Genomic DNA, 17,919 nt, shown 5'->3' with positions numbered 1-17,919 from the left:
TCCTCTCTAAATCCACTATTCTGCATCACCATTTCAGAATATTACTAACATAATAGAACTATTACCAGCTCTAACAGTGTGATGTCAAAATCTCCACTTTCTTTGCTGGAATTGCTGCTTCCTTAGTTACAGGACACTTATCCTCAGCTCTTCAACAAGATGCCAGAGTCTGACGCTCATAGCTTGTTCCTCAAAGAAATCTGGAAGCAGCAGCTTTACATTTCAGTAGCCCAGCACCCTTGTCCAGACTCCCTAGTGCCACGGAGCAGGTTCTCCTGGGCAAGACTGTGCAGGCAGGACCAGGCTCTCCAAGACTACATATAGAATTGGGTCACTTGCCTTCTTTTTAGGTACTGAAAACTTTAGAAAACAGTCACTGGCACAATCCTAATGACTTCAGTCTCACCCTCACGACAAGAAATTATGGTCCCAGTTTTAGTTCAAGGCAGGTGTTTGAGTTCCAGCCCAATAACAGAGAGGATAGATAATCCATATTTTATTAATCAACCCTATTTGAGGGGAAAAATGATTCTGTATACTGTGATGCCCTTCACAGGACATAAAGAAGTTGAAACATACTGCAGAAAATTCATTTGTGTAAGATCGCCACTTCAGAATTGCTGAAGAAATGACAGAACAAGAGGAAAAATATCTCTAACTTTACTGAATTTTCTCTTGAATACAAAATATATCTTGTGGATAAGGCAATAATGTCCATAATTCATTTCTATAAATATGTGCAAAATAATTCTTTAAATTTTTTAATAATAAGTTAATGTTATGTTCTCTTCTTGTTGTCCTTCTTTATCTTTTTGCTCTTTCCCATCTGCTTAGATGATTCTTCCTGAAATAAAAAACAAGCAAATCAAAACTTTAAACCTACATACTTACACACTGTTAATACTATCTCAAGGTCATCTATAAAACTTGTTTGAACAGAGATAGTGTTCATAACTTATTGGTATTCATGACAATTTTTAACAATTGTTGAGTCTTTAACCAGAAAGTTTCATTATTTTTGCTGCTTATCTTGATATTTATAAACTTCTGCCTTCAGCAAGGCTGAAATTGTTGGCTCAACATAGAAGGGTCTAACCTCACTGTTTGACATAGCTACACCAACAGAAGCACATCATGCAGCAAGGAGGAGCTTAGCAGTATAGGAGCTCTAGTACACTATACTGCAAAACTCCTTCCAGTAAGGATGTGCCTATATCCAAAGATATACTGCTACACACCAGTACACTGAAACCAGCTCCTTAAGTAAAATAAGCCTACGCTGTGAAAAACGACACTCTTCCAGTCTTACTGTATCAATATTGTATCATGTAGTCTACCCTGTCAATTCTAAAAACATGATTTTTCTTCACATCAGAAATACAATTACTGAGTACTTCACTTTCTATCTGAGTTTCAAGGACTGTAGCTATAGGTTTTCTGTGGGGTTTTTTGATGGGTTTCAAAATATTGTTAGATTAGGCTCACTAACTAAATACAGTAAGCTCTCACCTGGGGTACCTCCTAGTGCAGTGAGGAATCTGCCACCACAAGTCGCAGAACTCGTGCCAGTAACCTTGCCTCTTGCCTAACATTTTATTATTATTATAATTTTCTATATTATGAGGAAGATACAAACAAACAAAACAAAAAAAACACTGCTCAGGTGACACAAAGGGGAAATCAGTAAGCACACACAAACACCTCTAAACTGCCAATAACAAGTACCTGACAACCTGTGACCTGCGGGAGGGGAACTGTGGCTGGATGCTGAGCATCCTTCCCAGCAACCTTAACTGCTTTTATTTACACAAGACAGTGGCTTTTTTTTCACATTTTTAATTATTTCCTCACATCTTAGATTTTCCACTGCTGCTTTCTACTGCTGGCAATTATGTATTTTAATGTGCACACACATATTAAATACACTGCTGAGACACAGAGCAAGAGAAATGCTGAGTAACAGGAATATTAGCTTATTAAATTTCCTATGCCCCTTAGGAGGTAAAATCCCATTGAAAAACATTTGGGACTTTGTCTCCTGAGTCATTTAGGTCTCTTTGAAACTTTTCCTCCTGATTTTTGCTGAAACAGTTAACATTAATTGCTTTACATTTCCCTAGTCTAGCTTTTTTTTTTTTTTTTTAAAAAAAAAAAACAGTACCTATTGTCTTCTCCTTTAGTCAATGAAGCTGTGGTATTTTCCACACTGTATCTCTGCAAATTCCTTTGGGTCTAATGAAGTTTGGACTTTTTTAGCGGCCCACAGGGGACAGGGATTCCCAGGCTCAGTCTGCCCACGCACACACACTTGGGCACGCACACGGGTGGCCAGGGCGGCCTGTGCAGCCACCTTGGCAGCAGGTGCCAGTCCCTGCTATGTGCAGGAATAGCCACATTCCATCCCCATCTGGCCCCAACCCCCTAAATTCAGCTTGTGGACTGATCCCCTCAACTGCAGTCACCCTTCTGTGAGCACCTCACGCTTATAAAGCAGCTCCCTAACTTCATTCCCTGTCTTTTCTGTATTCTCTCACCAAGCGTTCTGTGGACAACGGGTAGCAGGCACCTGTATCTGCTCCAAGCCACCTAATGCAACGGGAAATTACAGACAGGATTGGAAAGGCAGCTCCCAGCTCTGCCTGCAGGCACTGCAGCCCTGGCAAGGACATGCAGGCAGCTTCACAGTTTGCTTCTCTGAAAGTTTTTAATAAAAGCACAGCTGTGCTGTAATTTTATCTTAAGGTGGACCCCACACAAGGCTGGGTATAATATTAAGTCTGTCATTTTTGAAAAACATCCTGTTGCTAAATAGTAACTAAAAAAGAAGAAGAACATCTTCTTCTGGTATCTTTCAAGTCAATACTGCTACACATGCAACTTGACCAGGAGTTCCTACTAGCAGTGTGTTCAGGAAACTTTCTTTTCCCAACTGCACCTGCACCAGTTTTTCAAGACATTTACCATCATACAGGGATCTCACATGGCACCTAACACCATCATGTATTTTTCATTCAGAGGTGTCTTCATTTTTACCCTTTTTTGTTTACTGTTAGCACTACAGTTCTGCCAAACAAGTGATAAAAAACACCGTTTTAAAGAGAACAATGCTATTTTGTGCAATCTGAAAAGATAAAACTGCCCTGAGTATTTGCAATAATTCTGGACTTACTATGAATGCATCAAAGCAACTAGAAGATGACACAGCTAGTATTGCTTCCCTTCCTGCTTCAGTGGCAGTTTCTCTAAGTTATCATATAAAGATCTTCACTCTAAATGGCTGTAACTTACCGCTGAATGCACATAGTTGCATTCCACAAGGATCGTTCTTGCACAGTTATTGATGTGTTTGAAACGGTCTGGTCCTAACAGGATACCTCCGTACCAGCGAGACACCACAACTAACACATTGTGGACATTCAAGATCTGTTAAAGAAAAAGAAATATTTTTTTTTCACTGTAGTTTTGCTGCTGACATTCATCTTAAATATAGAAACAGCCTACCTTTTTTTGTGCTTTTGGGAAGAACTTACAGTCACCTCTGTTTCACACACAGAGGTTACCACAGGGTAACAAAGACAAAGTCAGTGCTTCTGCTGTAAATTTCCCTTTTGGAGCTTTTACCCAAAGGCAACTTCACAGCACAGTGAGTCACTACCTCCTTCAGAGAGGGACAAACCTATCTCACAGATACTGCAGTTGCTTATCCAGGTGTCAAAGCCCTCAAATACTATTTACAGGGGTATTACTCAGTTATGCTTATTTTTTGACATGGCATATTATTTCCAGAGAGCCCCTGCTACTAGGCAAACCATCCCTCCACACTTTTCAAATGCTGGTGTATGCAGCTAATGACAGCCAGAGGACAGACAACTGAGGCCTGGGCCATATAGATCCTGGAAATGCCACAGCTGGGACTGTTGCCATTTGCAGGGTTTCAGCAAGGGCCCCTTGAGGATACACAGAACCCTCTGAATCTTAGAGGTTTGATTCATGATTCCTTGCCCACCAGCAGGAGCTTTCCACCCTCCAATGAGCACATACACACAGACTTCATGCTGATGGTCTTCATTAGCAAACAGGACCGAAAAGAACTAAAGCTTTATATGGGGTTTTCAAAGCTATAAATAAGGAGAGAATCAAACAGAAGATAAAATTATGGTTGCTTTTGCTGTCATTTAAGCCAAGAAACAATGAAGATCTTCAAAACCTTATTATTCACAGTATCTAAATATGACTTGACAAGACTTGAAAACTCTTGTTTATTCTGCCTGACAACAATTCTCTCCTCAAGGCAATCTCCATCACCAGCAGCAAACAAACATTAGAAAGGCAGTCTAAATATAGGAGAGAAATATATGTCTTGCCAAACCATCAACTCTTTACTTCCTTTGCAAAATCCCAGTTTCCAAGTTACCCTGAAGTCTCAAAGATCAAATTGCAAGTGTTGGTTTAGCTCATCACTTGTATAAAGCCATCACCTTGTGCAGATTTACCCCATCTGAGCAAAACAGAGAGCTAGAAATTGCCCAGTCAGAATGAGCTGAGCAAGTCACATGAAAGCTGACGCAAAGAGAAGCACAAAGGCCCACGGATCACAGTTTAAGTCAGGTTTATATTCGTGCAGGGAAACATGAAGCAACAATCCCAAACTACTGTTTTTGCTAAAATTAGTCTTGCAAGAATAGTGACCATGATGCTGAATGTGGCCCTCAAATTGGGAAGTCTAAAACTGCTGTGGAAAATCTTCCCTAAAAAACAGTTTAATCTTAGATCCTGTGCAGTACTACACTAATGGCTACAGATGCCTTGGAGTCAGGCAGAGCAAACAGCTTTATTTGTGTGTGGCTCTGCAAAAATACCATCCTCTGCAGCTTACACAGTGGTGGGGTGAAGGAGGTGGAAAACCCCTTAAGAGGCAGCTATCAGTAAGCAGATAAGCACCATCCATGACTTCTATCAAGGAGGGAGGGGAAAAAAAAAAAGCATCTCTGTAATCTGAAAAAAGATATCAGAAGATTCTAGAGCCGTTTGTGAAGGTAAGAAAAATTTCCTTGGATTTTTAAAACAAAAAGGATAGTGTCAAAAGCAGAAAAAAAGGATTGGGGCTGTTTGTGTTGGGCATTTTCTGCTCTACATTTACACATCAGCAAGAAAGTCCACTTACAGCAAATGTTCAGGGTAAACTGGATGCTAAATACATAACAGATTTTTTTTAAACTCTGATTTTAAATTTTAAGAGTTAATCTGCAAAACTGTTTTTTAAAACTGAAAAATGCTAGCTTGACTGAAGAGTCAGGTTTATCCGAAACAAGATAAAACTTCTATTACAGAGAAGACCTGTAACTACAGCAGCAAACCACTCAACTTTTATGCCCGTATCACCACTCCAAAATGAGGAGGAATAAGCCCATAAACTATTTTAATCTTTTCCTAGTTGTGGAAAATCAGCTTTTCTGATTCCTATGTACAAACTCTCAAAATTCAAATGCATTCCAGTGTGCTCCATTCACTGCAGATGTAGTGATTTATACACATTCACATTGGAAAGGCATCACTTCATGTCATTTCCTAAACTGCTTTTTTATAGAATGGTAAGAGCTTAGACACTGTAAAATTGGCAACTTACAGATGTATACATTAGCAGACTGAAAACACCCTCTGTTCAATATAAGCTCAGAATAAATCAGGTATCTCTGAGATACCTCCCTCTGAGTAATTAGCATGCCCATACAGTTAAATAACTTAAGGCACAGTGCAAAATGGACCTTGCTCTTCCCTGTATCTTTCCCTATGTACACTACTTGGGGTTCTGCTCATGGACTTGCATCACGCTGGTGAATCACAACTATTCTATTTCAGTTCACATTTAGTAAAAACTCTACAGAGAGAATATTATTGCAATCTCTGAAAAGTAAGAAGTATGTAAACAGGAAGGCTAAGGACCCAGATGGGAAACAGCACAAAGAAATATGGAAAGTTAGCAAAACAACTCTCTCATTCTCACTACCTTTTCCATTTGAAGTCCAACTCTGCAAGTTCAAACAGTCTCGTTAAGAACAACAAAAGGAAATAGAACAAAATATTGAGCTTAGGTCAGCTCTTCTGTCTTGTGCATCAGTTTGCTTCAGTCTTCTTTTTCTGTATACCTGCATCACATAGCAAGCTTAGCAATCAGAAGTTAATTTGAACTTTCCAAATTATTAACAAAATCTACAAATGGTACTAATTTTTATGATCAAAGAGTGGAAAACTATGTATTTATTATACGCATGCAGCAGTCTATACTTTTCTTTCATGTCCCAGAAAGCAACCATTCACTGGACTAAGAGCAGAACAAGAATTAATAAATGGGTATAAATTTATTTACACATATGTGATTTTAAAAATCTATTAAAGAATGTCAGAAGTCAAATTCCTATAACCTGCATAAGATGAAGAAGACGTCCTCCTGCTGCTGTCTCCCCATCATCTTCACAATCCTGTAAGAAGGTCTGCTTATCTTCACAGTATATTCTTAAAAAAAAAAAAGAAAAAATAGAATGGATTTAAAAAATATTAATCAATTAACATTTTCACATGATTACTCAAGTCTCAGAAATCTTTCATAAAGATTCACTTTCCTAAGGGCACTTATATGAACACAGAATGAAGCTTAGTGTAAATCACAATTATCTATCTGTACAGAATAATATGAGTTTAGAGGCTTTTACAAATTCTTCAGACTACCTCAAGTTAACTCACAATTACTATGAGTGCAAAGCCCCTGTTAAGAAAGACTTTCAGTTTTGAGCCTAAACCTATCTGAAATTAAGTCTATGAGATTTAAGTATGAACTATGATGTAGGAATGCAACCCTGTGCCATGTGCTCTAGATGTCCCCTATTTTATTTCCTGATACTTTCTTAATCTCAAATTAAAAATAAAACCTCAAACCTTTAATATATGAATAAGAAACCTACTTCTACACAGATTTATTAGTAAAGAACTTCTTTAATTGATTTTATTTTTCTCCCATACTGTCAAAAAAATACTGAAAAATCACTGTTCAGCTCTCACCTGTATGCATATATGTTGTGGGTAGCACTTGCAATTTTCTTATTTTCATATAATTTTTCAAGAACTCTCTTTACCTTTAAAGAAAAAAAAACAGAAATAATTTACAAGTTTTTTTTGTACACATTCTCTCAATTGAACTGCTAAACAAATGTCTTCTTTTTAATAACAAAATGAAACAGTTTTAAGCTTTGACATATTTAGCAATAAAATAGATATTAAAAATTCTAACTCAAGGAACATCTTATCAGTACCCTAAAGCTAATTTCAAATTCTTTTTCTGGGATATTGAGAAGTGCTGTTCCTTGAATTAGCACACAGTGTGCTTAATTCACGTTACTGCTGAATATGCAAAGGTGCCAATTCGCTTCACAAAACAGGAGAGGCAGCAGAATGTAGAAAACGTTTCCAAATCAATATTAAACATAAATTCCACCTTACTACTTATTTCAAAAATAATCTTATGCTGGAATAATATGATACAACTTGACAGGGTGCACATTACATACTGCTTTTTCCAAACCCACAGAAACAGGAGAGGTTAAGAAAGTTCTACTACGTTTCACTTATAGACCTTTCTCAAACCAAATTTTTCAGTGTTTCCATTTCATAGAAATTCTCTTTACATTCTCTTTAAAGGTCAGAAAGCGTCAGCATTTCCCAGACAACAAATATTCTCACAACATTTCTATCTCTGCTCTTAAGCAGTATGAAATTCAGTATTAGTTCAACTCCTGTTTCTAATTAAACAAGCTACAATTGTTCAACCCTTATCAGCTGGGTCTAGCAAAGATGACAGCTTTGCTCAAGGCATTGTTTTAACAGATCATACATAATTGATATGACTTTGAGCAAAGCATTATTGAAGTTGAGAAAGTTTGGGCAAACATGGCAGGCAAGTAAACTGCTTTCCATTCAAGAGAAAAACGTCTCTGTGTAGTAATGAATATACATATTTAATATTTGTTTTAGCTATACTGTGTGATTTCCAATTCTCTGGAAGAATTTCAAATGAAAACTTAAAAAATTATCTCAAATATAAGATACCTCAATGAAAAACTTCTATTATTAACGAGAAATTTCCTCAGACACCTATATTCTTTTTTTTCTCCCCCAAAAGGGCTGCAGAAGAAAGGCAACTTATATTACTTAATATGTAAGTATTATATATTATAATATATTATATATTACAGTCATAGAAAAAAATAGTAAATGCATTTAGAATACAAAGCCTATGAAACGATCACCACCTTCGACATTAGTCATTTGTTAGCTATCACGCTCCTAAAAGCATCTTAAAGATTCATTCCAAGTCTGTATTAGAAAGAACCTGTGACAGAGGCACCTTACACCAGCCCATAGCATACCCTTCTCGGCGCTGCAGCTCTTTAGCCTTCTTTGCCCTGTTTCTCCCCTCTATTCCTGTTCTCTTTCAGATTATCTGAGCAAGAAAGTCTCAAAATTAAGGGATGTAAATTCTCTACATGAAAGTCAGGCACCTGCTCATAAAAGACACAAAAGATCCTTAAACAACGGGTCAGCTCTATGTACCATTTTACAAACTCAATGTTAAGTCCAAGAGCAAAGTACTTTTTAAGCATTAGAATGAGCCAAAGGGCGACAAAGAAAAGCAATGGAACTAAATGCAGCTTGCTACACGAAATACATCCATTGCTTTCCTTTTCCCTATGGTTTATAGCAGTACATTCTGTTACAAAAACAACTACAGTACTAGTCTGGCTGTCATTGAAAACAACAGTAAAAGTGAGATTCCAGTATAAATATATGCAATAAAAGAATTTACACAGCAATCTATGTACTGTATTAAAAATCACACCAACAAACAGATGATGCAGATGGAGCATTACAGACACGCATTGATCATGTCACAGACGAGCAAGAACCTTTTATTACAAGTGCCATGGTTATCCCACCCTGCACCCCTATTGCCTCTTTTTTTTTTAGAAAAATGAATCTCTAGAAGAGCAAAACTGCCCTGCAGTGTGGAGATCAATCAAGTCTCACTGTGCAGCAAGACTCACTGAAAAAAAAAAAAGATGAATTTGTCCCTTGGGGAATTGCTCTACCTTTATACTCACCATATATCAAAAAGTTTTGACCTGAAATTTCCAGGTCTATTAAGTTACATTGTCTTTAAAGAGAAGCCATAAAAGAAGAACTTAAGAATGTACTCGTTTGTAAAATAACTCTCCTGCTTTAAGTAAATGCTCTTTCTTGACACAGACATTGTGTCAAGAATTTTGGAAATACATGTCTGCCGGTATAGGAACTGTCTTATAAATAATCAGCAATGAGTGACAGTATTAGCGAAAGACAAAAGGAGATTAGGCCACTGACCCTGATCTCCTCTCTTTCTGAGGCAACACTGTTCACAGGAAGAGCTAAGAAAACTTTTGAGGGTCAGTGCTCCTTTAACAAAAGCTATAATGGAGTGCTTTAACACTCCTGAGTTATTGCCCAGGAAGCCTAGAAACATAATTACTATCACTTTACAAACTCTAAAAGAAAAGTTCAAGAAAACTGAATCTGGGTTCACAAAACTGCAATTATACCCAAATAAAGATAAACATGACAAGAAGGTGCAGGTGGCAACGCAGATGAGAAATGCATCATGAGGCAAGTCAAACTTTTTGGAGGTGTAAAAATGAAAGTAATAATGATATTTTTTCCAAACATATATGAAACGAAGCCTATCAGAAGTGTGTTTTGTCAACACATAATAAAAAAAGTACTCAGAGATACAGCTGTAGCACAAAAGCTAAACAGCTGTGTAGTGTTTATGAATTTAAACAGTAAGATGAGGATGGTAATAGTGGTGACTTATTGCAAAGCCAGGCTTCAGCACAAGCTGACAAAATGAATGGAAGAAAAATGTGTTAAATTGCTGAAAGTTGGGATGGATGTTGGGAAACAAAATATGGCCATCCTACCTGGGAATACATCCACTCTTTGCCTGTATCAGACACAGTTGCAGTGATCAATGGGAACTATTGCAATATTCCTACTAATTGTACACAAATACAACTGTATAACCATGCTTATCCCTCTCAATTAATTCTAGATAAAGATTTGCTGTTTCTGTGAGTTTATTCTTCTACAGAATCATCTATAGAATTCCTTCCTGGAGGAAAGATTCATAATATCATTTATTTCATTTTCCAAACGGCATATGGCAGATTCAGTAGCTTCCAAATAGCATATGACAAACTATCAACCTCCAAGCGGCAAATATCAGTGTTCTTTTCCTCTCTCTCACATCTAAGGCACTTAACAGAAACAAACAGCAATGTCAACCCTCTTCAATAATAAAACTGGGAAACAGTTTTGGGAACTACTGGGAACAACTGCAGAGTAACTATTTAGGTGATAATGCAAGCTAAAAGCTGGCGAGTACTCAGACAATATTAGCACACACAGATAAAACAAGATAAATAAATTGATTGACAGATAATTTCAGTCTTTCAGGAGTGTTTTGACAAAGTATAGCCAGAACCACTCTGATCTGTTCCTCAATCTCTACTAACTTGTTTCGGGGTCACCACAGGAGCCAAATGTGCCTGGAAGGTGCTCCTTCGGTCTGTGATTGGGTTTCCATGTTGTATCAAGGGCAGCTCTTCATCTACAGAATACAAACAGGGAAATGTTTCTTTTTAATGTACTGAAACAAAGTATGTGGCTACTTAAGTGAGGAACATCTTAACTTTAAAAAAGGCATAAGTTACAGTTAAGTATACAAGCTCACATATAGAAGCACTGAAATATACATTTTTTAAGTTATTAAACTTTACAGTAATTTTCAATGTTATTAATTTGTATTACTCAAAAGTCAAGTAAAAAACAGAATTTTAAGGTCTATCTCTCTCTTCCAAACTATTTCATCAGAATTAACAAGAAATATTTTTACCTTCTTGGCTTTCAGATGTAATAAAATTTAACATTTTAATTGATTCTTCCTGAACCGGCTGGTAGTCCAGGAGAAAATCATCTTCATTATCTTCATCAACCTCTTCACTGGTTTTCTTATTATCTGGTTCTGCTAACAGAAGGTAATTAATACAATCTTTCCATATGCTTTTCCTCAAATTACAAAATGTAGAATAATAATATTAATTACAGAAAACCATAAATATTTAGGCCATTATTAGCTAAAAGCTTGCCTAGAATTAGGAACAGAACACTCATGATATAGGATCCATGTGCAATTAATTACATAATACCTTCTACTTTGACACTATTTCTAAGACGAAAAGAACATTAAATGTTCACAATGCTACTGTTAATCCAATCTGAATTTAGAGACCAAAATAGCCTCAATTCAGGGAGGTTCAGTCATTTATTGGTCATTTCTGGAAAAGTGTAAAGCTATGGCACAATGCTGCTTAATGGGGTTATAAAATCATTAAATTTCAACATCTCTCTGGGCATTTTTCAACTGCTCTGGGAGTCCTGCAGTTGTATTTGTCTTCATGCAAATGACATATGGAAAATAACAGTCAATAGCAAAAGCATAAATAACAGACTGCCATCACTCAGGCAATTGGATTTAGGGGGAGTCCACCATACAGACAAGCTAGTTTATCACAATCTAGATACCCCTTTAGAGGGCTTATGATGCGAGTTTTTGTTACACAGGTGTTTCCCAGAATATTCTGGAAATGCAATGTAGCATGCTAAAAAGATCTAGAAAAAAATATTAGTTGAAGTAGAAGCCATGAAGTCCAAATACTCAACAAATTTGCAATACTGACCTTAACACCTTCACTTTTCAATATCCACTCGTTCAGTGATGCCAATGACAAGTATTTATTTTGATGTAGCACCAAAATGCAGTTTACTGAAAGACTAAAACTTGACCTACATTTTTTCTCCTCAGTTGTTTACTCCCGATAGAGCTAAACCAACATTCACCACAAACTTATTTTCTTTCGCCACAAGTGCACGAGAGGTATATAAACATCTGTCACGCATTTAATAGCAGATGACAAAAGAAAAACAGTTCTTCAAAAGACCTATGAATTTACACAAACTCTATCATTTGTAAGCAACAGTATGCACCTCTTTACAAGTGCAGAAGAATCAAAGAATCTCTGCACTCTTGTGATCAGATACATTTTCACCCCAATATAGCACAATTCAATCGAGACTGAATAAAATCATTCATGTGCATATTCAACTGAATTTTGTCTTCTCTTCAGGCTACTCCCAATTTTCCAAGAGTGCATTCAACACCCAAAGTTAACTATCACTGTTAACTGTTAACTATCACAATCCTCCATACCCTACTCGGTTATCACCGAAGTAATTCAGTTGCTAAGAGAATTGCTAAGAGGCCCTCACTCTAATTCACTGACATCCCCCCATCTCTTTCTCCTATTGTTTTTTAAAAAGGAAAAGCACAGTGGTAAAACAATAATCCATAAAAAAGAGACTGCTCTTTTCTTTTATCTAGATCCAATACAAAACTGGCCATAAAACTTTAAGCCACATTGAACTCTTACTCTGCGATTAAAAAAAAAGTAATCAGAAACAAACAATTTTCTGAAGTACCTGGATCTGATGATTGTGCCTTTTCAATCAGAACTTCTCGTATCTTCTCCACCCATAAATACAGAATACTTTCACCAAGGTTCTGTCTAGAAGTTGTTTAAAATTCACAATGAATAAACATCCTTTTTTTGTTGATTTCACTTGAAAAGTGTAATTAAAAACATTACATCACATGCAAATTTCAGACATACAAAAATAGTAGATACAGTCTAGAGTGTTAAAGAGCTTTGATAGGCTCATTTAAGGGTCTATTTAGGAATCTCTCTGTGTGAAACTGCATCATTATACACTATTTTTGTCACATATATTAAAAGCACCAGTGATGGAGGAAAACAGGCAACTGATAGAAAGTGGCCACAAAGGAAAGTGAAAGCAATGGAGCAAAGATTAAGCTGTGCAGTCTCCCTTACTGAGTGACTCTTTGAAAGAATCCTAATCCAGGGTGTGCGGCCTCAGAGCTTTCTTTAGTCAGTTGTTCTGTAAAACAAAGTACTGCCACTGGCGACTTCCTTCAGCCACTCTGCAGCTGCAGGAGAGTCTTTGCCTTTGAGTTTGCAGAGCTTCTTCCTGGGAAAGGTGCCCTTTCCTTTCCCACTGAGGTGCTCAGCACACCTACAGGCAGGGTTAAATTTGAGGGACTGCATATTATGGCAGTGGCAGTACAAGTGGAGCAGCCCAGGCAGGATGGATGTGCTAGAATTTAGGAGCAAAGCAGACCTAAAGGAGCCATAAGGATTTAAGTCTGGGAGTACTTAGCTAGGTGGCACCAGTGAGAAACGTGTTTTTCACATGTACATTCAGAGTTAAGTAATACTGCCTTCAAGCACAGCAGCACCCAAACAACTCAAAAAATACTCAGAATGTTGCTACAGAAAGGAATCTTCACAGTATTTTGATATGAGCTATGCATGTTTGTCTCCAAATCAAAACTGAAGTTTTAGAGCCTTAGGCTCTCTCTCACACTTTCTCATTAATAATTTTATATTTACTGCCACCATCTGGGGCAAAATAAAAGTACATATAAATGACAAAATTACATTTTTAAATGCTGACTTTGCTAACTGTGCTCAATACTACTGATGAACAAAATAAGAAATTTAAACATATACCTACTGCAAGAAAAATATTCAAGGAACAATAAGGATGCTATAAACTTGTAGGACTCTCAAAATTTGGACAGATTCTAAAACAAATCAGTGCCCTACTTCACCGATAAGCCATTGCTTATCACATAGAAGCACCATTTCAATACACAAATGACTACATTTGTTTTAATTATGGCATTTTAACTACAGAATCAAGATTTAAGCAACATCTGAAATATATTTACTGTTTCCCATCTCATAGTCTATTTCTTAATACGGAGTTGTTATTAGGAAATTTTTGAATTTGAAAGGCTTTGGAATGAGAGAGAGAAGAATCTGACTTTTCTGCTTGGAGCAAGTAACTAACAATATCTACAGTTATAATCCGATTTCAACTAGCAAGTTATATTTTGTCTTAAAGGTAATCTTTCTAGGCTCTTTATTTATTTATTTTTTAAATCTTGCCACTTAGATTCCTAAGTCCTGAGGAAAAAAAAAAAAGCTATATTGCGTCAATAAAAATTTTACTTGTCGGTGTCAAAAAAAAAAAAAAAAAATCCAAAAATCCAAATATCCAAATATCTGTTGCATTTTCAATTTTTAAGTGCTTTGGGTCTCCCCAAATGGGCTTGTGATCTGCAATTATCTGCTTTTCCCACCTTTATTAATAAAAAGTAATAACTAGCAGTATAGTTCAAATTTTCTTAGACTGCAAAAGTAAGCAGTTTAGATAATTAGGGCTAAGAAACAAAGTAGGTCACTTGAACAATTGCTAAAAAAAAACACCTGCAAACCATGCACTGTGTTTACCTGATAATTACTCAGATAATTACACAGAGCTTGTGTCAGATCAAAGGCTTTTGAGGAATACTGTACACATCAGTTGTTACTGCAGACGTGGGGCACTCGGTTTAACCTGAGCAATTGTTAAATTAACATGTCGCATTACATGACCTTGGAGATCACTTTCTGTTTGAAACAGTCTAAAAACATAGGCATGGCCTAAAGTAGAAGCATATTCACTTTCTGCCAAACAAGTAAAAATGACAAGAGAGCAGAAAGGCTTCTTAACAGCAACTGATGTAGACAAAACACAGCTCCCAGGGACTGATCAGAGAAGTGTAACTTAACCAAATGCAAAACTGTCCCAATGACAAGTGCTTTGGAAGTGCACTCTTCTCCTTTGCAGTTGTCATGGGACAAGTTGCTCCAGATGCTCAGGACAAAGTATAGGAACAACCTGCAGAAGCTCCACTCTTGGTAGAGACTCTCAATCTCTGCTCCTTCTGCACCACTGAATATTGATGGTTAATATGATCCCACATAACTTTTTACCGAGCGTCCTCTTCCATTTTTAACAATTCCATTTTATTTGCTTTAATTATCTGCTATTCAGCTAAGAAATTCAGTGACCTAAGGTAACTGTAATTAGATAAAACCCCTCATGCAGGCTAGAATACCGCATTCCTGGTTACATGTCATTAAAAAGCAATCCTTTTCTTATGCTCAGTATTATAATTTTAGTATTTTAGGCATAATCATTCTTGGTTATGATATATTTCAGTTTTGTTTTATCTACATTATCTGGGCATCTAAAAGGATTAAATAAACTATTTACAATTTCCACATTAACTACCCCAATTTCACAGCACTATAAAATCATATAATTTGAGTATTTCTAAATGTTATGTTTATTCTCATGTGTTATGAGTTGCTGCTGTTAGCTGCCTGCTGTGACAATAAACTGTCTATATTACTTTACAGTTACAGTAAATTAAACCGTGTGTAGAACTGATTAAAAGCCTACTCATCCCTTAGCCGAAATTTTGTTTTTAATACAAAATTGTTTTGCCTCTCTGCTTTAAGATATCAACAAAGATTTTCCACATCCTGCAGTTTAATACCAAAATATAGAAGAGATACAGAAATCTTGCATTTCATAGCACTAAATTCTTTAAGAATCTCAAAAATTCTAAACAACCACAGATTAGGAGGAAATGAAGACTTCTATCCACAAAGCGCAGCAAGTCTAAACAGTCAAAAAGAAATAAATCATAGGGTTTAGCACAATTAGGTGTTACAAAATGTCAAGTATAGTAAACATACAGCATATCTGACTGTTTGATTTCTAAAAGAAATTACTTTTTGTAATACTTTTTGTATGACTAATACAACAATCATCTTGTAACGACTAATATGGGCACTTAAAAACCCACACAGAGCATGACACAAAACTGGAAATTCACTGTCTCCTTTAAACATGTTCCACTCTCTATTACTTACACATATATCTCTTCCAAGCTATTTGCTAGTTCCATGTAATCCTGTCCTCGAAGCCAAGAGGCACTAGGATGAAAAGAATACAATGAAAACTATGCCCATACACCATTCCCTGCATCTCTAACGAGCTCAGCAAATGTTCATTTAAAACAAACGTGACAGAAAACACATAAGTAAAATTTTGTCAATCATTCCTGCTGAACATGATTTCAGTTTTAAAAATCTCGGTAAAAGCAGCAGCATCTAGTTTCCCTTCCAAACGCTGTCCTTGGGCTTACTTTCACCTCATTTTTCATTGTAGGCTATTGTTGCTCCTGAGTTGCCTGATACATCTTGAAGCTTTCTTTTCTGGTTCTTTCAGTACTGTAGCAGCTATTACATTTACAAAATTAATTGTCATTGAGAGGATCCATGAGGCTAGCTTGAGAGAACCAGTAACATTCTTGTTTGAAACACCCCCATCCCAAGGATATTTTAATTCAGGGAGTTATCTGAAATAGACTTCAACTTACACTTTAAAAAATTAATAGTGCTAACTCAGAAAATATATACAGATATTAAAAAAAAAAAAAAGTCTTGAAACTTTTGGACAAAAAATGTCACTTACTTTAGTTGATAAATAGGCGGCTCTGCAGTTGGATATCCTGGAGGCAAAATTACCTGAAAGAAATTTCACGTAAGTATTCACTGACTATTCCACTGAACAGCCTGAGCTTCACTTACACACTCTGATGTGGAACATTAGGATGACAATCACTATTCCAGGTGAAGAAAACAGTTTGATTTTGTTGATATGAAGAATGAAGAAAACCTTTCCATTTATATTTAGAATTCCAGTAACTGTTACACATACAAGTAATATATTCCACAGTGTAGACTTTGGGCAATAAATGTCATACAAACAAATAAAACCAAAGAAGCATGGAAACAGCTGCACATATGGCTGTTGGATATATTTAAGGGAATGTGTACTTGCGTAATTTGACATGTCAATGTTACCTCTTCCAAATAAATCTATTATTTTCAGTGCTGTAAAAACACAGTAATAAGTTACTCAGTTCAGTTGATCTGATTTCAGTTTCTGGTCTACAAGTGGCCACAGCTGGTACACTCACTTCTGTGCGAAGCCAATGTAAAAAAGTACTTTTTAATAGTCTTGTGGAAACTCACTGGCATTAGTTTTTGACAGACATGGCATTTGCATAGGAACTGTCACTGAAAAGCGCACCTGGCACTCTGATCCGGAGGCTTGTTGATCCATATTCAGTCCTATTTAAAAGGGTTTCACACAGGAATAGGGTTTTGTGGGGTGGTGCGGTGACATGTTCTGTGCTGAACTTTTAACAACACTACTTGAAAAATACCTGCAGGCAGAGGGTCCATTTAGGTTGCTCCAGACAGTCACTTATCTTGATGCAATAGACTTTTTCATCTTCATCAACAACACACCAGTCGTCACCATAGATGGACGAAAGGGCTTCAATTTCATCAAGCTAGAAAAGGGAATGTATTAACATAAATAAGAATAATCCAGTGTGGCAGGAACAATTTTGAGACATGCTGCTCTACAGTTCAATTAACAACTGGGACAAAATTCACTCCCAAGCAGGCAAAAACACTGGGACTTCAGCGCAAACTCACACAACAAACTGACCTCGCCCACCTCTCCCCAACCCCTACATTTTACTCCCTGCCCCCTGCGCCGATGCGGCCGTTGGGGGCCGTTGGTGGCCGTTGGGGGCCGCCACGTGCCAGCCCCGCCCCTGCCATGACGGAGGGGGCGGGGCCGCGCTGCCCCCGCGAGACTTTCCCCGCACACACACGGCCACGCGCAAGCTGTCCTCCCCCGCGCGTGTCCCCTGCCCCACGGCCGCTCACTTGCTGCTGCGCCGTGTCCGGCTCGCTCGCCGCCATGGGGACCTGAGGGGAGGCG

The 17,919-nt window shown here is 37.2% G+C and overlaps 1 protein-coding gene across 3 annotated transcripts; it reads right to left on the bottom strand.

Annotated features, from left to right (window-relative positions):
* Positions 1-651: 651 nt before the first annotated feature.
* IMPACT (impact RWD domain protein) lies at positions 652-17,900 on the bottom strand. 3 transcript variants are annotated; one of them, XM_026035478.1, is made up of 11 exons: positions 17,865-17,900; positions 17,351-17,479; positions 16,594-16,646; positions 15,990-16,052; positions 12,622-12,707; positions 10,979-11,110; positions 10,599-10,693; positions 7,057-7,130; positions 6,423-6,513; positions 3,289-3,423; positions 652-844 (listed from the first exon to the last, which is right to left on the bottom strand). In XM_026035478.1, the coding sequence occupies exons 1-11, from the start codon at positions 17,898-17,900 to the stop codon at positions 779-781; spliced, it is 960 nt and encodes a 319-aa protein (XP_025891263.1). In that variant the 3' UTR covers positions 652-778. The 3 variants fall into 3 exon arrangements, with proteins under 3 accessions (XP_025891263.1, XP_025891264.1, XP_025891265.1); XM_026035479.1 differs by having other exon boundaries at positions 10,979-11,107; XM_026035480.1 differs by lacking the exon at positions 652-844 and adding an exon at positions 6,008-6,146 and having other exon boundaries at positions 3,368-3,423.
* Between the last annotated feature and the right edge of the window lie 19 nt (positions 17,901-17,919).

This window comes from Nothoprocta perdicaria, unplaced genomic scaffold (assembly GCF_003342845.1).
Source record: "Nothoprocta perdicaria isolate Ctin4 unplaced genomic scaffold, notPer1 scaffold_16, whole genome shotgun sequence".
NCBI classification, from domain to species: domain Eukaryota; kingdom Metazoa; phylum Chordata; class Aves; order Tinamiformes; family Tinamidae; genus Nothoprocta; species Nothoprocta perdicaria.
This window is presented reverse-complemented; position numbering and strand designations above follow the sequence as displayed.